Below are 17,966 nucleotides of genomic sequence, written 5' to 3'. Positions count from 1 at the left end.
TGGGGTGCTTATTGGCAGTAGTGGGATGAAGCCATGAGGCTCTGACACCAGAGACAGAGGGGGAACTCTGCCAGATTGGAACAGCCTCCCGGCCCACACACACACAATCTCACATGATTAATATATGCAGGCTGTAGGGCTCAGGTCTGCATCCTGATATAAATCAAGTGAAGTGGAACTCAGAGTGATCATGAATGTGAAGATGTGTCTTGAATGTAGGACATTGGAAAGAGAGGGTGTAAATATGATAAATAAATTGGACATGTGTTGCTCCCAACTTTGACCTGGCAAAGAAATGTCATTCCTGAGGATTAGCTTATTGGTTTCTGATGGGTGTGGGGAGATTGGTGGTATTTCCTTTCCAGAAACTTTCATCCCACATTGCAGCCCTGAAAAGGAGATGGGAGAAGAGCCTGCACTTCCCCCCATCACTGCCTTCTCTCTCTGTACTCTCCATCCAAGTCTTGGTACTAGAAAGCTGTTGTGTGCAAAACAGTATTAAGTTTCCAAGGACTTTCTACATTGTACTCACAAGCTCTTGGGAGAATAAACTGTTTTTATTTATTGGATCGCCATGAGATAGTTAGAAGCTTTCATGTTTGGGTTAGAATCACACAATGATCAAACATCCATCCCTCCACCAGTACACATTCCCCACCACCAATATCTCCTGTATACCCCCTCTTTCCCACCCTCCCCCTGCCTCCATGGCAGACAATATTCCCCATACTCTCTCTATACTTTTGGGCATTATGGTTTGCAATGCAGATACTGAGAGGTTATCATGTTTGGTCCATTATCTACTTTCAGCACACATCTAGCTGGGAGAATAAGTTTTAACATTTTTACACTCTACAGAGGATACTGGGTGGCTACGTGACCCATCTCCACGCTCAGAAGTATCATTTCAAAAGTCTGAAATTATCATACTTTGGTTATAGTAAATTCTATATACAGCAACTGCTAATGGAACTTACAGCTGAGTTTTCAAATAAACATGTTCCTGAGAAACTAATAATAAATAGCATCCACAGAGGTTGTAAAGTCAAAAAAATTTATGGATGGGGGTGATTAGTATCTGTGCTCATTAAAAACTCTTCCCCATATCTTTGCTCAACTTGAAGCCCCTGGACATCTCCACAGCAGGTTAAGCTCCCAGTGAGAAGCCTTTCAGGTGAACCTAGGGCACGTAGGCCTGAATAGAGAGCTCACATCCAGGCCTGGTCACCTGCCAGTGTATGACAGCAGACACGTCCCTGGAACATTACACAGCTCAGAGAGAAGGAGGGGGAAAGGGAGGGAGAAGGAGGAGGGAGATCTGGTTTTAGGCGCATACAGCTGGCTGGAATGTCAGGTGTGTCTGGGCTCAGAACTGTGACCCCACCTAGTGTTAAATATTCACATTCTGTTGTCTGTTTGTAGATTCCCAATACTGAAACCAATAGAAAGAAGGAAGCAAATGACTCTAGGGACAACTAGGGGTAGAGTCCACGGATCTTGACCAGCTGTCTTGACCCCCAACAAGCCTCCAGAAAAGTCCTGCAGTGGCAACTACTTGAAGATGAGGTTCAGGGTGGTCTGCCCCTGTTGTCTCCAAATAGTTGCGTCCCACACTCAGCATCTGTGGCCACACTGCACGGAGCATAATTGCTGGCAGTGAGTTGCTCCAAGAAGTGCCTGGGCAAGGCTCTCCAAGGTGAACCTGCCTGGGCTCCATGTGTGTGGCATCCTCCTTTTGGCTGCTCAGGTTTCAGTGAAGGACTAAGAGATAGCCTCAGACATCCAGCAAAAACATCTGGACAGATGCACAGCTCCTGGATGAGGATGAAAGCACAGCTCCTGGATGGATGGACACTCCCGGATGGATGCACAGCACAGCTGCTGGATGGTTGCACACTCCTGGATGGATGCACACTCCTGGATGGATGCCTGGCTCCTGGATGAATGCATGGTTCCTGGATGGATGGACTCCCCTGGATGGATAGATGCTGCCGGATGGATCGACACTCCTGGATGGATAGACTCTGCTGGATGGATGCATGTCTCCTGGATGGATGCATGGCTCCTGGTGGATGTACGACTCCTGGATGGGAGTACAGCTCCTGGATAGATGCACAGCTCCTAGATGAATGCATAGCTCTGGATGGATGCATGGCTCCTGGTGGATGTACGGCTCCTGGATGGGAGTACAGCTCCTAGATGTATGGTTGTGCAGCTTCTAGATAATGTTCAGCTATATGCACCTCCTGGCCACCTCTGACCCCACACACGCCAGATACGACATGAAGCTCTGGCATTGCTTAATGATCACAGCAAGGTCCCTCTGGCTGCAGTACTGCCTCTTTGCAGCTGCAAGCTATCTACTCGGCCAGCACATGGATAACTCTCCACACATCCTGAAACAAGATGGGTCAATTTGAGCCTTGAATATCACTTTAAAACAACTTGAGGATCCACTGACCAGGACCTCCCTTTTCTGGCCAACTTTTAACTGAGTGATTCCCACTCTGACCCAAATTACTTTTGGTTGGGAATGGTTGCTGGAGTCCTTCCTTACCCAGGCATGAGCTAGCCCATCTTCTGCAGTGTTTAAGTGGGGAGACCCCTCAAACCTTGGGCTGCTAATGCCTCCATCATTCCAAGAACATAACAGGAGGAAACACAACAGAAGAGTTTGTGGTTAGACTGAGATAAGAAATTCCACTCTTTTTTTGTAGGGGGAAGGCAGGTTTGGGCCACACCAGGCCCAAACTTAGTGCTCAGGGGCTATTCTTTTTTTTTTTTTATCATTTTTTTTATTAGTGAAACACCATGAAGTACACTTATAGACTTATAAATTTTTGTGCTTGGGTTTCAGTTATACAATGATCAAGTACCCATCCCTCCACCAGTGCCCATCCTCCCCCACCACGGGTCCTAGCATCCCTCCCACCCCCCACCCCCGCCCCCATCCCACCCTGCCGCTGTGGCAGGGCATTCCCCCCTGTTCTCTCTCTCTTCTTTTGGGTACTGTGTTTTGCCAGAGAGGCATTGAGTGGCAATCATGTCTGGTCTATAGACTACTTTTAGCATGTCTCTCCCACCCTGGGAGGGTCTTCACAACACCCTTTATTTGGTGCTCTCTTCTCTATCTGAGCTTCCTTCTCACCTAGCACATGTGGCTGGCCTTCAAGTCATGGAGTAAAATTCCTGGTACTAATCTGAGCCCTTCCTGGGTGTTAGTCTCCCGTTTTGTTGCTTTATGTTCCCCAGATGAATGCAATCTTTCTGTGTCTATCCCGCTCTTTCTGACTCATTTCGCTTAACATGATACTTTCCATGTAGTACCACTTGTATGTAAATTTCATGACTTCATCTTTTCTAACAGCTACATAGTACTCCATTGTGTAAATGTACCAAAGTTTCTTTAACCAGTCATCTGTTCTCGGGCACTCAGGTTTTTTCCAGATTCTGGCTATTGTAAAGAGTGCTGCAATGAACAAACAATTGCAGATGTCACTTCGACTATACCTTTTTGCCTCTCTGGGATATATTCCCAGGAGTGTTATAGCTGGGTCAAATGGGAGATCGAATTCTAATTTTTTGAGAATCGTCCATACTGTTTTCCAAAAGGGTTGGACCAGCCTGCATTCCCACCAGCAGTGAAGGAGGGTCCCTTTCTCGCCACATCTGCACCAGCGCAGGGCTCTAAACTCAGGGGTAATACCTCAGGTATTACTCTCTCTCTCATTGCTTTTTGTTTTGGGGCCATACACAGTGGTGCTCAGGACTCACTTTCTCCTACATCTACACTCAGGGATCACTCTTGATGGGGCTCAAGGAACCACATGGGATGTTAGGATAGAAACGGGTTGGCCATAAGCAAGGCAAATGCCCTACCACTGAACTCTCCCTCTGACCCTGAGATTTCACTTCTGACCCTTGCTCTCTCCTGCTCAGCCAATGGTACTGAGCAGATACTGACAGGGGCCAGACCCAGTCAACTCTTACCCACACACCTGTTGCCAGGAGGCGAAGGTGCCCCTAGGAAAGAGAGAAACACCCCTGTGTCTGATCCCTGAGACAGGTATGAGTGTTGTGGTGGGAGAAACCTGAAGTGTATTCTGTTGTCAGGATTCATGGGAACCTACCTGTTCAACCCAGGGTCCACCCACCAGCCCAAACAGCAGCAAGAAACAGATGTTCCTTAGGCCCATCTCAGTGGGGGTTTTCCAATCTCCCTTCTAGGGAAGAGGTTGCTGCTGTGACATTGTTTAAGGGCATCTGAGTTCTTTTCCAGGCCTGTGCTTTCATGGAGGACTGCAGGCCTGGGGCTGTCTCCATTCTCTCTTTGTGGATCTGATGGCCGAGATTTCATCCTCCTCTGTCACCTCCAGCTCTGTGCTATCCGGCCTCCTTAGTTTTGGTGATGGATCAAATCTATATCCATCTCTGGCAACAGAACCAACTAAATCACCCTCTGCCCTCCCACCCTGCCCTATTTTTCTCTGTGTGAACTGGATGGCCTTCAAGATTATTTGCATAGTGACCACACTGTACTGCACTCTGAGACTCCATGCCCAGAGGTGACCCCTTTCCCAGTGGCTCAACTCTCAATTGATCTGTATTTTCTCCAAACCATCAAACATATCTTTTCAGCTGGAGAAGTCAGTCTGTCAGACTACCTTGGCATGAAGGCCTGAGTGAATGGGGGAGGGATCTAAATCCCCCACACCGGCCACATTCCATGGTTTGGAAGAATGGAAGCATCCTGGGTGACTCCCAGCTCTAGAGCCAGGCAGGGTCATAGGTTGGTGAGGCCTCAGAGATCATCAGGCAGCCCTATTGTTATCCAGGGTTCCAGAGTTTACCCTAGCACAAACAGGAACATGACCAGAATGGTCTCAGGCTAGGAATGGTCTAAAGTTAGTGAGTTCGGAATGGTCTAGGGTTCAACTGGAGCTTGCATGAGACTTGTTACTCCATGGGCACAGTCAAGCCTGGGATGCTGGTGTTCATTATTTATGGAGCTGGGCATGGCAGCTCAGATTCACAGACGTGCCCCTAGCTGTGGGACTGTCTCTCTCTCTCTCTCTCTCTCTCTCTCTCTCTCTCTCTCTCTCTTTCTCTCTCTCTCTCACTCTCTCCACTTTTTCTCTGCTTGATTCCATCTTTTTGGCAGGGGTATGGGGTTATTTTCTTGCTTTTCTATTCTTCTTTGAATGCTGGCTTTGTCTCTGTCTTTTTCTCCATCCCACTGTCTCCATCCTCTCCTGACACTGGTTTCTGCTTTCTTTAGAAGCAACTAGGTCAATTTCTCCCTAGATGACAGAGACAGTTCCTTGGACAGTTCATCTTTCTCCAGTATCTTGCCTCTTACTCATCGGTAAGGGACACTCTTGTGACCCCAGTCCTCTGCAGCAGAATAGGGCTCTACTGTAAACCTCTGAGGATTTAGACTACAGAGAGAGGAACACAGAGAAAGGGCATCCATTAGTGAGGGTGGTCAGGTTTCACTTACAGGCCCGTATCAGCCAGGACCATTCGAACAAAACCAGGCTGAGTGGGGTGCAAAATGAAAGTGCTGTTATGAACCTCTCTGCATCTATCCTTGCCCCAGTCTTAAACCATCTGCTCTGAGCCCTTAACCTCATTTGGACTGAGTCTCTGACTCTATTCTCCCTTAAGCTCTTTCATTCTCTACAAACCAGAAGAAAGGCATTGACAATCTTCCTTACTAGTTCTCCTGGCTGTGTTCTCAGACAGCCTCCTGGGGCCCAGGTCTTTCCCCTAGGAGCCTTGAGCCTCTTTCTGTCTCCTCCAAGTATGGTAGGGGGAGTGAAATACCTAAGATCTCTCTGTTCCTCTCTCCTCTAAGGCCATCAAAGACTTCAATTATACATGAGCAGTCTTTGCAATCTCCAGAAAATGGTAAAATGAGTCTACACTGAACTATGAGAATATAAAAGGAGCCAAAGACTTCTTGACATCCAGTGTCAATCCCCAAAACTATAAGCCAAATACTGGACTTCTCTGAATTGCACTGTCTTTGCACCAGTGGCCATGTAAATTCTAGGTTTTTGAAGAACTTTTTAGTGAATTCTTGCATTTATGTTATGGAGAAATGCCTTCTATCCTCCTTCCCTTCCTAACTCTGTTCTTTCTGTTCTTCCTCCCTCCCTCCCTCCCTCCCTCCTTCCATTCCTCCTTCCTTCCTTCCTTCCTTCCTTCCTTCCTTCCTTCATCAAAGGCGGGGGTTTTGGGGTGCAGGGGGGATTGACCTGTTTCTGATTGAGAGAGTGAGGTTAAGGAGCTGGGAATGTGACTCAGTGGTAAGATAAAAGTCTCACATTTCTTTGACCTTAGACTGACCTTGACACTACAAAATGTAAAGATTCAGATCACATGTCTTTGACCTTAGACTGACCTTAACACTACAAAATGTAAAGATTCAGGTAATATGTTAGGAAAATCTTCTAGATTAATTGTAAAATTTTGGGGGTATATCAGTGGGAAGAAGTGATTAAGTCTCTGCATAGAAAAAAATGTTAAAGATTTTAATCAGCTACAATAGAGTAGTGTTTGGTAATCTTATAATTACATGACTCTATGCTCTTTAATTACTGGTAATAAATCAAAAACTTCCTGGAAGTTTTAAATAAAACACCGGTCATTTGTTTCACTTTTTATCTGACCAGCTTGCACACTTACCCTCTTCTAGTGCTGGGTCTTCTGATTAATCTTGTTTTTCTCTCAGAACTTTAAATAGTACTTTCAAAATCCCATCATAAAGCACCCTTTGAATTTGCTGTTTCTATGAACAAAAGATGATAAATAGAGTCTTGTAAATACCAACCTACATCACAATCTGTTATCCCAAAGAAAATCTTCCCAAATTAAATCTAATAAATGTCAATATTCATTCATGGTTTGTTTGATTGTTTGTAACCATTTCATAATAAAAGGACAGGTCCTTAACTTGATTAACAATAGCCTCTCTCAAATCAACAGATGCCAGGGTATTTAACTATAGGTCATAGACACAGTCCTATTAAATCAAGAACAGCGTCAGAACATCCACAAGTCAACTCTCCCCGTCATCATCTAAGATGTTTCTTAAGGTTCTAATCAGTGCAAAAAATAGCACAAATAAGAGGTTTTTAATTTCTTTATTGGAAAGGAAGATAAACGTGTCATTTTTTGCAAATATCCAGTCTTAAAAAACTTAGAGAATTATTTTGTTCCTAGCACCATATAGTAAGCAGTGACTAGGAAACATATATCCAACACCTAATTAAGACAATAAACAAAAAAAGTAATACTTTTTTGCTCACAATAACTAAAAAATATTTTAAAAAGTAAAAACCCTAAAAAGAATAGTCCTATGGTCTACCCACTGTAGACCCCAAATGTGTGATTTCAGACCTTGACTGTGGTGTGAGAGGCTCTCTTGAACTCTACTATGGGAGCTGTGGGGAGCCACTAGCCTCCAGGGTTCCTCTTCTCCAAATGATGGGGGGTTGAACTTCTGGAACTGGAACATTCTTTTAGCTACCATTGTTTTCCCTCTCCCACCATAGTTTGAATGTTTGTCCCCCTGACTCCATGTATTGAATTCCGTTCCTGATACCCAGTGATAGTGTTAGCAGACAGAGCCCATGAAAGGACAAAGCCCTCATGAATAGTACAGTCTTCTTTAATTTTTTATTACAACATCATTATCTACCAAGTTGTTCATAATAAAATTGCTTCAGGCATTAAATGTTCCAACATTAATCCCACCACCAGTGTGCTGTTCCTTCCACCAATGTCTTCAATTTCCCAACCACCATCCAGCTTGCCTCCTTACAGGAACAAATAAATTTGCTTCAAATTGTTTGTTGTGAAGGCAAATGGAATTATCAAAACCTAGATGAACAATATTCAATTTATGATAATTGTTATATTTCACACTGATGTTACTAAAGTTATTTTCTACAGATCCTTTGTGCTGATTAGTGCTAGTTGAGCTTTCTGTGTTATTACTAAGTATCAATGGGTTTAGTGGTCTTCCATGCAACTTTCCAATCAGATTTGTTGTGATCCTACTGGACTTACACGACTATAAAATTTTGAGGTGTCACATGGCCACCTATGTGGCCTCATGGTCCAGTAGCATTAGATCTAGAACCATTTGGTGGTTTGGCAGCTTGCTGAGCTTCTGTTGTGGAGCTGTGCTATTTCTGTGTTGGAGGGTGTCAGATATGGTTGTGCCTTCAGGCAGAAAGAATAATCTTTCAGTCCCATGATGAGAAGGCCCCAGAGTTCTTAACACGGACCAGTATACCTGGGGAAATTTGGCAATATCATATTCTTTTGGAGATTTGACACTGGGCCTGTTATAGTTTACTTAACAAGAAAATCCAAAGAGTTCCCTGAAGCCTTGCTTCTGTGAAGATACAACAAGAACTATGTGACCTGGAAGAAGGCCCTTTTCTACCCACTGTCACCCTGATTTTGAACTTGTAGCCTCCAGACTAATCTTTTTTGTCTCAAACCCCAGTCTATTGTATTTTGTTATGATGGTCCAATAGGACTGAGGCATCTCCTTATAAAACTTTCTGATGGGGAAAATAAATTCTATTGATTGGAGAGAAATAAAAAACATTAATAGTGCCACAGCCAACCATAGATGATTTTTTTCATCCATATATGAATTCTAATTTTTACTGGTATCATCTGAAAGGGGCAGGGGGAAGACAAAAAAATGTGCTGAAGACAGGGATGTTGTCAAGACAGGTCCCACAGGAGAAGAGAATACAACTGCAGTGAGCCAGCTTTCTGCAAAATTCTGTCTGACCCTGGAAACTCTCATTTTTTTTGCTTTTTGGGTCACACCTGGCAATGCTCAGGGGTTACTCCAGGCGTTGCACTCAGGAATCACTCCTGGCAGTGCTAAGGGGACCAAATGGGATGCTGGGAATCGAACCCAGGTCAGCCATGTGCAAGGCAAATGCCCTACCCGCTGTGCTATCCAGACCCCAAGGCTGGAATTTCTACACTGTCTCTTCCCTAAGATGGAGCTCTTATTCTTTCCCCTCTTTGTCAAATACATATCAGTGACCTAACAGAGAAAGAAATGTGAACTCAGGCGTCACAGAAGAACAAGGTTAGCTGAGGGCCAAGTTTCCACATCTTTAGAATAAAAGATTAGAGCCAGGATGCAAGATGACCTTCCTGGGCAGCACTGTGGGTCTTTCCTTAGAGCATCCTTCCTTCTTTCAACTCCACACTGCCACCTAGTGTCTCCAGGGCATATCCTAGGCCTCTCATTTTTGTCTCCCACTTTTCCATTACCCACAGCCTCCCCAACCCCCTACACCCCATCCATCGTCCTCACTCCACTATCTCACACAGGAGATCAAATATTTACTTAGCTTCCATAATTACCCTGGAACATAAATATATCTAGAAACTTTCTGATCTTAAGAAGTTCTACTGATCAATTTAAATTGTTGATCAATTTAAACTGCTGCTGTATGTGAGCCTATAGCTCTTTGCACTTACGAGAACCCGGCTGAGCACATGCTTTGCAAGCAGGTGGCCTATGTTTGGGCCATTGGTTCCCCAAAGGGCCAGTGCCAAGAGTGACCCCTGAGCACTGAGTCTGAAGTAGTCCACAAGGTCAAGGAAAAAATAAATTTAAATTATTCAAAAATTAAAATATATATTAAAGACCATTGAAAGGGACTAGGGAAATAGTACAGTGGATAGGGAGCTTGCCAAGCACATAGCTGACCCAGGTTTAATACCCGGCACCACGTATTGTCCCTTGAGTCATGCCAGGAGTGATCCCTGAGCACAGAGCCAGGAGTAAGCCCTTAGCACAGTTGGGTGTGGCCCCCAAAAGAAAAAAACAAGACTATTGACATAAAAGAAAAACACAGTCACAGTCACATGGAACATTACTCAAATACACCAAGCAATATCAAAAAAAAATCATTCTGAGACACTTCTATAATCGACCAATTAATCTAAACTTGTTGTGGGCTAAAGTACTGAATTTTAGTGTGCCCTTGGATAGTGGAAACATTCTCAAAAAATGACCAATCCAGTGACTGCATTGTCCAGTTCTTCCTGTAGTTTGTGTCAGAAATGAATCTGACTGCTGAGGAGAGCACAGGACGCCTTTATAGCTTCTCAGAGATGCCCACTATCTTACCAAATCCAAGGCCCTTGTGCTACTCCCAGAACGTCCCTAAGAACTTCCTAAATGGTTTTGAAAGAGTTGTCATTCATAGATCCTACACAGGATCCTGTTGTTCCCACCGGGAACCTCTTGAACAGCCTTCCAGAGCACCTACTGGCTTGCTAAATGAAAAATATCAAGAACAGCCCTTCTGTGGGGGTTGGCAGAAACAGCCAGGACCCAAAACCACCACAAGTAGCCCCTGCCTTGGGTGATGCAAAACTGAAAGTGTAAGGGTGATATTATGTAGCAGGTGAAGCCCAGAGACTGAAGACACTGTGGTCAACCTTGATCCCAACTCTCCCCTTTGTCTCTGATCTGTGAGAGGTCCTGGGCCAGCACCTGGAGTCATCCACCAAATGCAATTCAGAGCTGGCATCATTGTCTCCTTTAACATCAGAGTGTCCTACAGTCTTTCACAAACTCCTCCCCAAACAATGGTCATTGTTATTCCTGTTATTAAAAAAGGGGACTCAGCTCAGATAACCTGTCCAAGATCATGTAAAAGGAATGAGATTGGGAGTCAGGTATTTCAGGTACAAGGCTGGTGTTTCTTCTTCTACCTGGATAGGTAAGATTTACTCCTACAGCCACCAGTATCACTGTGATCCTCAGGGAGGGGGAAGTTCCAGCGCAATTTGAATGGCTCAGACTGACAATGGACCTAAGTTCTGTTCCACTGGGGCAGATAGGCATGGAAGAAGGGGCTGGATGTCTGGACTGACATAGACAAAAGAGCAGAGTGAGGGGCACCAGGGGATTTCCCATTTGCCCTGAGCTTAGAACTCATGTCCCACCCTCTGGTTCCAGCACAGAAGGGCTGGATGCTTTACTCACTTACAACAGCCCTCAGCTTCATGCTCTTTCCAACATTAAGGGTATTTTAGATTAGAAGTAGAGTTTGTGTGGGAGCACGAATCCTGCTGGAGAGGATGAAGAAGAGCAGGACAAAGGCCCAGTTTCTACCTTGCCCTCTGCTCTCCTGATTTCAGCACTAAGGAACTGCAGGTGCTGTGAACAGTTTGACCATGACAAGATTCACTATTCCCGCACTGAATAAGGGTTATAAGTGTCATTTTCAGAAAATCCCCACAATTCTTCCAGAGCTTTTGTGTTTCCCAATTGTCACACCATTTACATTTGCTGCAAAGTCCTGCGAGACTAGAGCAGGAAATACCTTAGAAAGCATCTTTGTTCTGCAGGTGAGGAGACTGCGCTCCAGAGAGAGGTGACTTTCCCGTCATCATACAGACATACTGAAACAGAGCTGACTTTCCCGCCCTGGGCTCCTGACCTCATCAGAGCATGTGATACCCAAGGAACTCTGAAGCGCCAGGAAAAAATCCAGAGGCAGTACCACATCACATCTTCCTAACCATGTTCCTCTGGGCAGCCCAGAGTGAAGAAGGACTCCAGATCAGGGGTGGGATTGGGGAGGTGAGCAGCAGTTCCTATTGCCATTGGGGCTTTCTTCCCCATTTAATTCTGTCTCTCTGACTTCATCTCTCCCTTCCCAGCCTTTCTCTCTTCACATTCCACTTCCATGGGTCATATCACTGGGATTATGTGATGGGATAAACCTACAAACGAGCAGGTATAACAGTCTGCCCCGTTACCCACCCTATAAAGGGAAACTGGTCTGGGAAGAAGAGGGACTAGCATTGTCAGAGCTTCTACTAGCTTCCAGGGGTGAACTGAAACCTTTTTCTCCCTTTGGTAGGCAAGTGAGCATAACAGGGAAAGCCCTGCCCACTAACACGCTCACTTTTCTTTATTGAAAAGAAACAGAATGAAATTTGAATAACAAGTCCAATAAATTCCTCCTCAAGCATCTTTCTCTCCCCTGTCCTGGTTGTGCTGGATTGTGCCACTCAGGTTAGGATGGAGAGTTAGCCAAGGTAGGAAACCAGCCTCCCCGCTCCTCGTGGCCCCCAGATAGGACAGGTTAGACCCACCCCAGAATGGGGGCACCTCGTCCACCTTTACCATATGACCGTGTTCTCCCACATTCTGTAAGTGTGGCAGGAGCAGGGAGGGCCTCTAACTCCAGGTGTGGCATTGGGGGTGTATAAAGGCTCCATAGACCCCAGGGGCAGCTGAGAAATCAAGGGTAGAGAGATCCTGCTTCAAACTGCCACCCTAGTCCCAACACTGACCAGAGTCTTTTTCACAGAACCTGAGATGACAGAGCCCTCCGCTAGCCCTTCAGATGCTGGGGCCGCCCGAGTAGAGCACTCTAAAAGGCGCTGGTCTCCGTGGAGGCTTCGCCCGCTTGCTCTGGGACTTTGAGGGGCTCCATGGTCTCAGACCTCCCGCTGAAGCTGGGGCTCAGATGGAGGGCGGGTGGGCAGCTGGAGCGCAGCAGCAGCGTGGTGCCCCGGGTGGAAAGGCTCCCATTGGAGATCTGCCTGCGCATCTGGGGCGAGGGACCCCCGCAGCAGGCGAGATGGCGGAGGGGGCGCGGCCACAGGTGTCTGTTGAAGCCCATGTAGATCCAAGGGTTGCAGCAGCTGCTGAGGTTCCCCAGAAGCATGGAGATGGTGAAGGCTTGATTGGTTGAATCTGTGGGGGGGACAGGCACGGGAAACCTGAGACCCACCGAGCTCCAAGAGCTGCATGGCTGAGGCCCGCCCAGGGCAGAGGTCTGGGTCACTCCCGCTGGGTCCTGCAGAGAAGCACTGGTGGGACATGAACCTGGAACTTCCCAAACCCAGAGTCTCACCTCGCTAAGTTGTTTTTCTTTTTCTTTCTTTCTTTTTGTTTTTGAGTCTGGCGCCTTAGACCACTCGGCCATCCTGACATATATTATATATAATATAGGGCTGGAGCGATAGCACAGCGGTAGGGCGTTTGCCTTGCACGCAGCCAACATGGCCGACCCGAGTTCGATTCCTCCGCCCCTCTCGGAGAGCCCGGCAAGCTACCGAGAGTATCTCGCCCGCACGGCAGAGCCTGGCAAGCCACCCGTGATGTATTCGATATGCCAGACACAGTAACAACAAAGTCTCCAATGGAGACGTTACTGGGCCCGCTCGAGCAAATCGACGAACAACGGGAGGGTCTTTACCTTTACCTTTACCTTTACCTTTACCTTTTTGTTTTTGGGTGACAGGTTGAGGTCTGCTCCAAGTTGAATTTAGAGGTAGAAGCAATTAGGGACAGGACCAGCCCAAATAGGGCAGGCTGTTTCTTCCACAACCTTCAATTTCCTAATGGGCGTCAAGAGGGAAGCATCTATATGCAGAGGCAATACCAGTCTCCAAGTTGGTTTGGTTAAGGGATATATAAATATATATATATATGTATACAGACATATTTGCCTGCTATGTATATATTATATATCACTGTCACTGTCCTCCCGTGCTTGAGCAGGCCCAGTAACATCTCCATTGGAGACTTCGTTGTTACTGTGTTTGGCATATCGAATACATCACAGGTAGCTTGCCAGGCTCTCCAAGAAGGGTGGAGGAATCAAACTGGGGTCAGCCATGTTGGCTGCGTGCAAGGCAAACGCCCTACTGCTGTGCCATCGCTCCAGCCATATATTATATATAATATATGTTATATAGCACTGTAGCACTGTCCTCCCATTATTCATCAATTCACTCAAGTGAACACCAGTAACATCTCCATTGTGAGGCTTGTAGTTACTGTTTTTGGCATATCAAGGTAGCTTTCCAGGCTTTGCCATGCGGGTGGGAAACTCTCAGTAGCTTGCTGGGCTCTCTGCGAGGGGCAAAGGGATCGAGCCAGGGTCGGCCTTATGCAAGGCAAATGCCCTACCTGCTATATACATTATATACTATATACAATATATTATATATAAGGGTTATATATACATCTTAGTTCCAAGTCTGGAAGTAAGATAGATACAGATATAGATATAGATATAGATATAGATATAGATATAGATATAGATTGAGTAGATTAGGCCTGGAATTAAGAGATGTCACAAGATCCTTCACTTTGGAAACATCTCTTTGATTTGATCTTTCTTTGAAGTCAATACAGTGAAGAGTCAAGAGATTTGCTAAGATCTGACCTGGGAAATGGGTGACAAATTTAGGCAGCAGATTTGTCTAGAGATCCTCAAGTTTCAGTCATAGACAGCCCCTTTGTCCTGGCTGCAACTCAGCTGATAGCTGGCAACAGGGAACCCTAGCTAGGAACCTGCCTGACTCTGAGCAAGCCTTGAAGAAAGTAGCCAGGAGTCTGCAATATAGAGGAACTCAGCACACTGGAAGTTGATGAGTCTCACCCCAACTAAGAGGCCTCCCAACACTTGCTTTTAGTCTGAAAGATCACTCTACAAGAGAACAATTTGCTCCTCTTGAGCAAGGGTCAGCTCAGCACCACAGGTGAATCGTGTAGTGCCAGGAGACAGGCTTGTGATGGTAGTTTACATAGCAGGCAAGCAGGAAAGGCTGCCTTGGCTGGAATACAAAAGAGGCAGAATCCCGTGTTCTTGTGCGGTATTGTGACAGAGCATCTACTTACCCCCGCACCATTTGCTAAGCTGTGATTCTTGTGAGGGAAGTATTGTCATGAATAAAACTGGGACATTTGAGACCTTGTTTCAAGTCCTGGCTCCATCTTTCCTCCCAGTTCCGACTTAATTTTACCTCCCTTAGTCCTGGGTTAGTCCAGGGAAAAGGTGAGAGGTCAGCCCTCAGTAGCGAAAGAACGGAATGAACTGGGCACTCCAAGGAAGACCTTTGTCTCTTTTGTATTTAACAAGCAGAGAAGTCGCACTATGAGTCAGAATTAACATGCTCAGAACTTGCAGGGTCATTTGCAAATTTCCTCTTGTCCAGACTGATGTCCTTTAAAGATGGTCAAGAAGAGATAACTATGGGTGATAATCATATGGAATTGTTCTTGCACTAACTTTACAGGGCTGTGTCAAATTCATAAACCCCTTATTTCCTCTCTCTAGAAAAGCAAAGAATTTGGCTTAAATGGCACAAAAACACAAAGTCCAGGGGATCACTCCCTAAGATCTGGCAGGATTTGGAAGCTTGAGTTTGTTGTACACAACACCAACTATACTATACTCTCAAGCTGTGTAGCACATCCACTATACAGCTGAACTATACTCGACACCCACTATACACCCTGAGCTATACACAAAACCCACTATACTCTCTGAACTGTACACACACCCACTATTACTCTCTGAGCTGTACACACACTCACGATACTCTCTGAGCTATACACTACACCCACTACATACTCTGAATTGTACACTACACCCACTATACACTCTGTACATGACAACCACAGTACACCCTGAGATGTACATGACACCCACCCTAAGCTATATAAGACACTCACTATACACTCCGAGCTGTACACAACACTATCTATACAGTCTTAGATTTACACTACACCCATGATATGACCTGATGTGTACACTACACCCACTATATACTCTGAGCTGTACACGACATCGACTACGTAGTCTGAGTTGTACAGCCATTATATACCCTGAGCTGTCCGCTACAACCTTGACGCAACCTGACCTGTACACTATACCCATGATACCCAACATACATCAGAGCAGTCCTGATCTGCAGACACCCGATGGGTGACATTCCCCAGGCCCCACGTTTCTTGGAGCAGAACCTGCTGTCCCCCTGCTGGTTCTTTTCTACCACCCCGCACTGGAACACACACTTGCCTTCGTCAGGGGCATTCTCATCCCACACAGACCACATCTGGACACTGAAGAAGGGTGCCCAGCAGGCGATGTAGGCCAGCACAATGACAAAGGTCATCTTCACAGTTCGGATCTTGGCCCGGGAAATGGTGCTGATGCTGCTGACCCTGGAGGGCAGTCCTCGTGTGTCTGGGGCAGAGTGGGGAGGCCTGTCCCATGTCCTCCAGCCCCCTCCTTCTGCCCTCCAGGCCTGGGTCTTGACTTTAAGATTCTTCCAGATCTCGTGGCAGATGAGGCTGTAACAGGCTGTGAGCATGACCACAGGAAGAACGAAGATGGCCAGGGTGGTCCAGGTGATGTAGGCCTGCGGCCCCCAAGAGAAGCGGAAGTCTGCCCAGCAGTCCAGCACCCCAGAGCCCCGGATAACCTCACGCAGAGAAAAGATGAAGACTTGAGGGAGGCTGAGGATGGCAGCCAGCAGCCAGGGGGCAGCGATGAGTGGGTAGGTGAATTGGCTGGGCTGCTGGAGGCTGTGCAGTGGGTGGCAGACGGCCAGGTAGCGGTCCAGAGTCATGGCCAGGAGCATGTAGGTGGAGGCGAACATGCTGAGCCCCTGCAGGTACTTGACTGCACGGCACAGAAGGTCCGGGCCCTGGAAGCGGTAGGTGATGTCCCATAGCAGCTGGGGCAGCACCTGGAAGAGTGCCACGCCCAGGTCAGTGAAGGCCAGGTGCAGGACAAACAGGTTCATGCGGGAGCGCTTGTGGCCACGTCGACCCAGCATCAGCAGCACCGTCAGGTTGCCCCCCGTGGCCAGCACTAGGACCGTGGTCAGGACTCTGACCTCCACCTTGGCAAGCTCCTCATCCCGGCCCAGCCAGGGTGTGGTGGCATTGGGGGCAGAGAGGGTACCCCCGGGGGCCGTGGGCTGGGCAGCCAAGGGAGGCCCAGAAGCCATGACCCACGTTTACTGAGAGGGAAGGTGTCAGAGGCTGGGTGGAAAGTAGGAGTGCAAGTGGAGAGAGGTGCAAATGGAGGGAATGGGGCAGGCAGGGAAAGGTTTCAAATGGGCTGGAGGACAAAGCTAGAGAGGAGGAGCAGCAGGTATTTGCTGAAGGTATTTGCTGAAAGGAGCAAGGAGAGGTGGTCAGGAGGAGGCTGTGTGGGAAGGGAAGCTAGAGTTAGCTGCCGCCACTCCAACCCCGACCCACATCCACCTTCTCCGAACTTCTGAGGCAGAAAGCCGTGCAGCTGGGCCGCTTCGGGGTGGCCTGCAGGCGGCAAGCCCGAGGTCCTGGTCCGGATCGCGGAGCGGGAAGCTTTTATGCGCCGCCAGCCCCAGCCCAGCCGCCCGGGCTCGCCGGTTGGCTCCGGCAAAGGGCGGGGTAAGCTAGCAAGTACCCAGGCGGTGCGGGGTGGGGTGGGGGTGATCCTGGACTGTGAGGGCGGAGGGACCAGGACAGAGCCGAGAAAGAAGAAGCTGTCGCGAACGCGCGCCCCAGACTGCAAACAGGAACTCACCTACACCTGGCGATGCTGCTGTGTATCACCTTGTCTGGGGCCCCGGTTACCCTGTGAAAAAGTTGAAAGTTCGCGACGGTACCGGGTGGGCGAGGCAGCGCCCCAACCCCCCTCCCCCAAAAAAACCCGGTAACCATCGTCTGCACGTTAGCAGACACGGTCTGGAGACTTGGGGGGTTGCAGAAGAAGTGGGGGGACATATGTGCAGCGGGGAGATGCGGCTTGGGTGCAGGGAGAGGAGGATCTTGGTGGGAACAGACACGGGAATTTGCAGGTACCACCTCCATTCTCAACCCCCAAAGTCTCAACTCGGATCCTTTTTTTTTTTTTAATTAGTGAAACACCATGAGGTACAGTTGTAGACCTACAACTGTTTGGGTTTCAGTTGTACAATGATCGAGTACCCATCCCTCCACCAGTGACCATTCTCCACCACCAATGGTCCCAGTAGCCCCTCCCCCCTCCATCCCTCCCACTCCATCTCTGTGGCAAGGCATTCCCTTTTGCTCTCTTTTTCCTTTAGGGTGTTGTGGTTTGCAATAGAGGTACTGAGTAGCCATCGTGTTCAGTCTATAGTCT

The 17,966-nt window shown here is 47.4% G+C and overlaps 1 protein-coding gene across 1 annotated transcript; it reads right to left on the bottom strand.

Annotated features, from left to right (window-relative positions):
- Positions 1-12,443: 12,443 nt before the first annotated feature.
- Positions 12,444-16,824, bottom strand: AVPR1B (arginine vasopressin receptor 1B). The gene is made up of 2 exons (XM_056118814.1): positions 15,888-16,824; positions 12,444-12,769 (listed from the first exon to the last, which is right to left on the bottom strand). Exons 1-2 carry the CDS (start codon positions 16,822-16,824, stop codon positions 12,444-12,446), a joined length of 1,263 nt encoding a protein of 420 aa, XP_055974789.1.
- Positions 16,825-17,966: the final 1,142 nt, after the last annotated feature.

The sequence above is a fragment of the Sorex fumeus genome, unplaced genomic scaffold (genome assembly GCF_029834395.1).
Source record: "Sorex fumeus unplaced genomic scaffold, SorFum_2.1 ptg000039l, whole genome shotgun sequence".
In the NCBI taxonomy this organism is placed as follows: Eukaryota; Metazoa; Chordata; class Mammalia; order Eulipotyphla; family Soricidae; genus Sorex; species Sorex fumeus.
The sequence above is the reverse complement of the archived record's forward strand: the minus strand, read 5'-3'. Positions and strand labels throughout refer to the sequence as shown.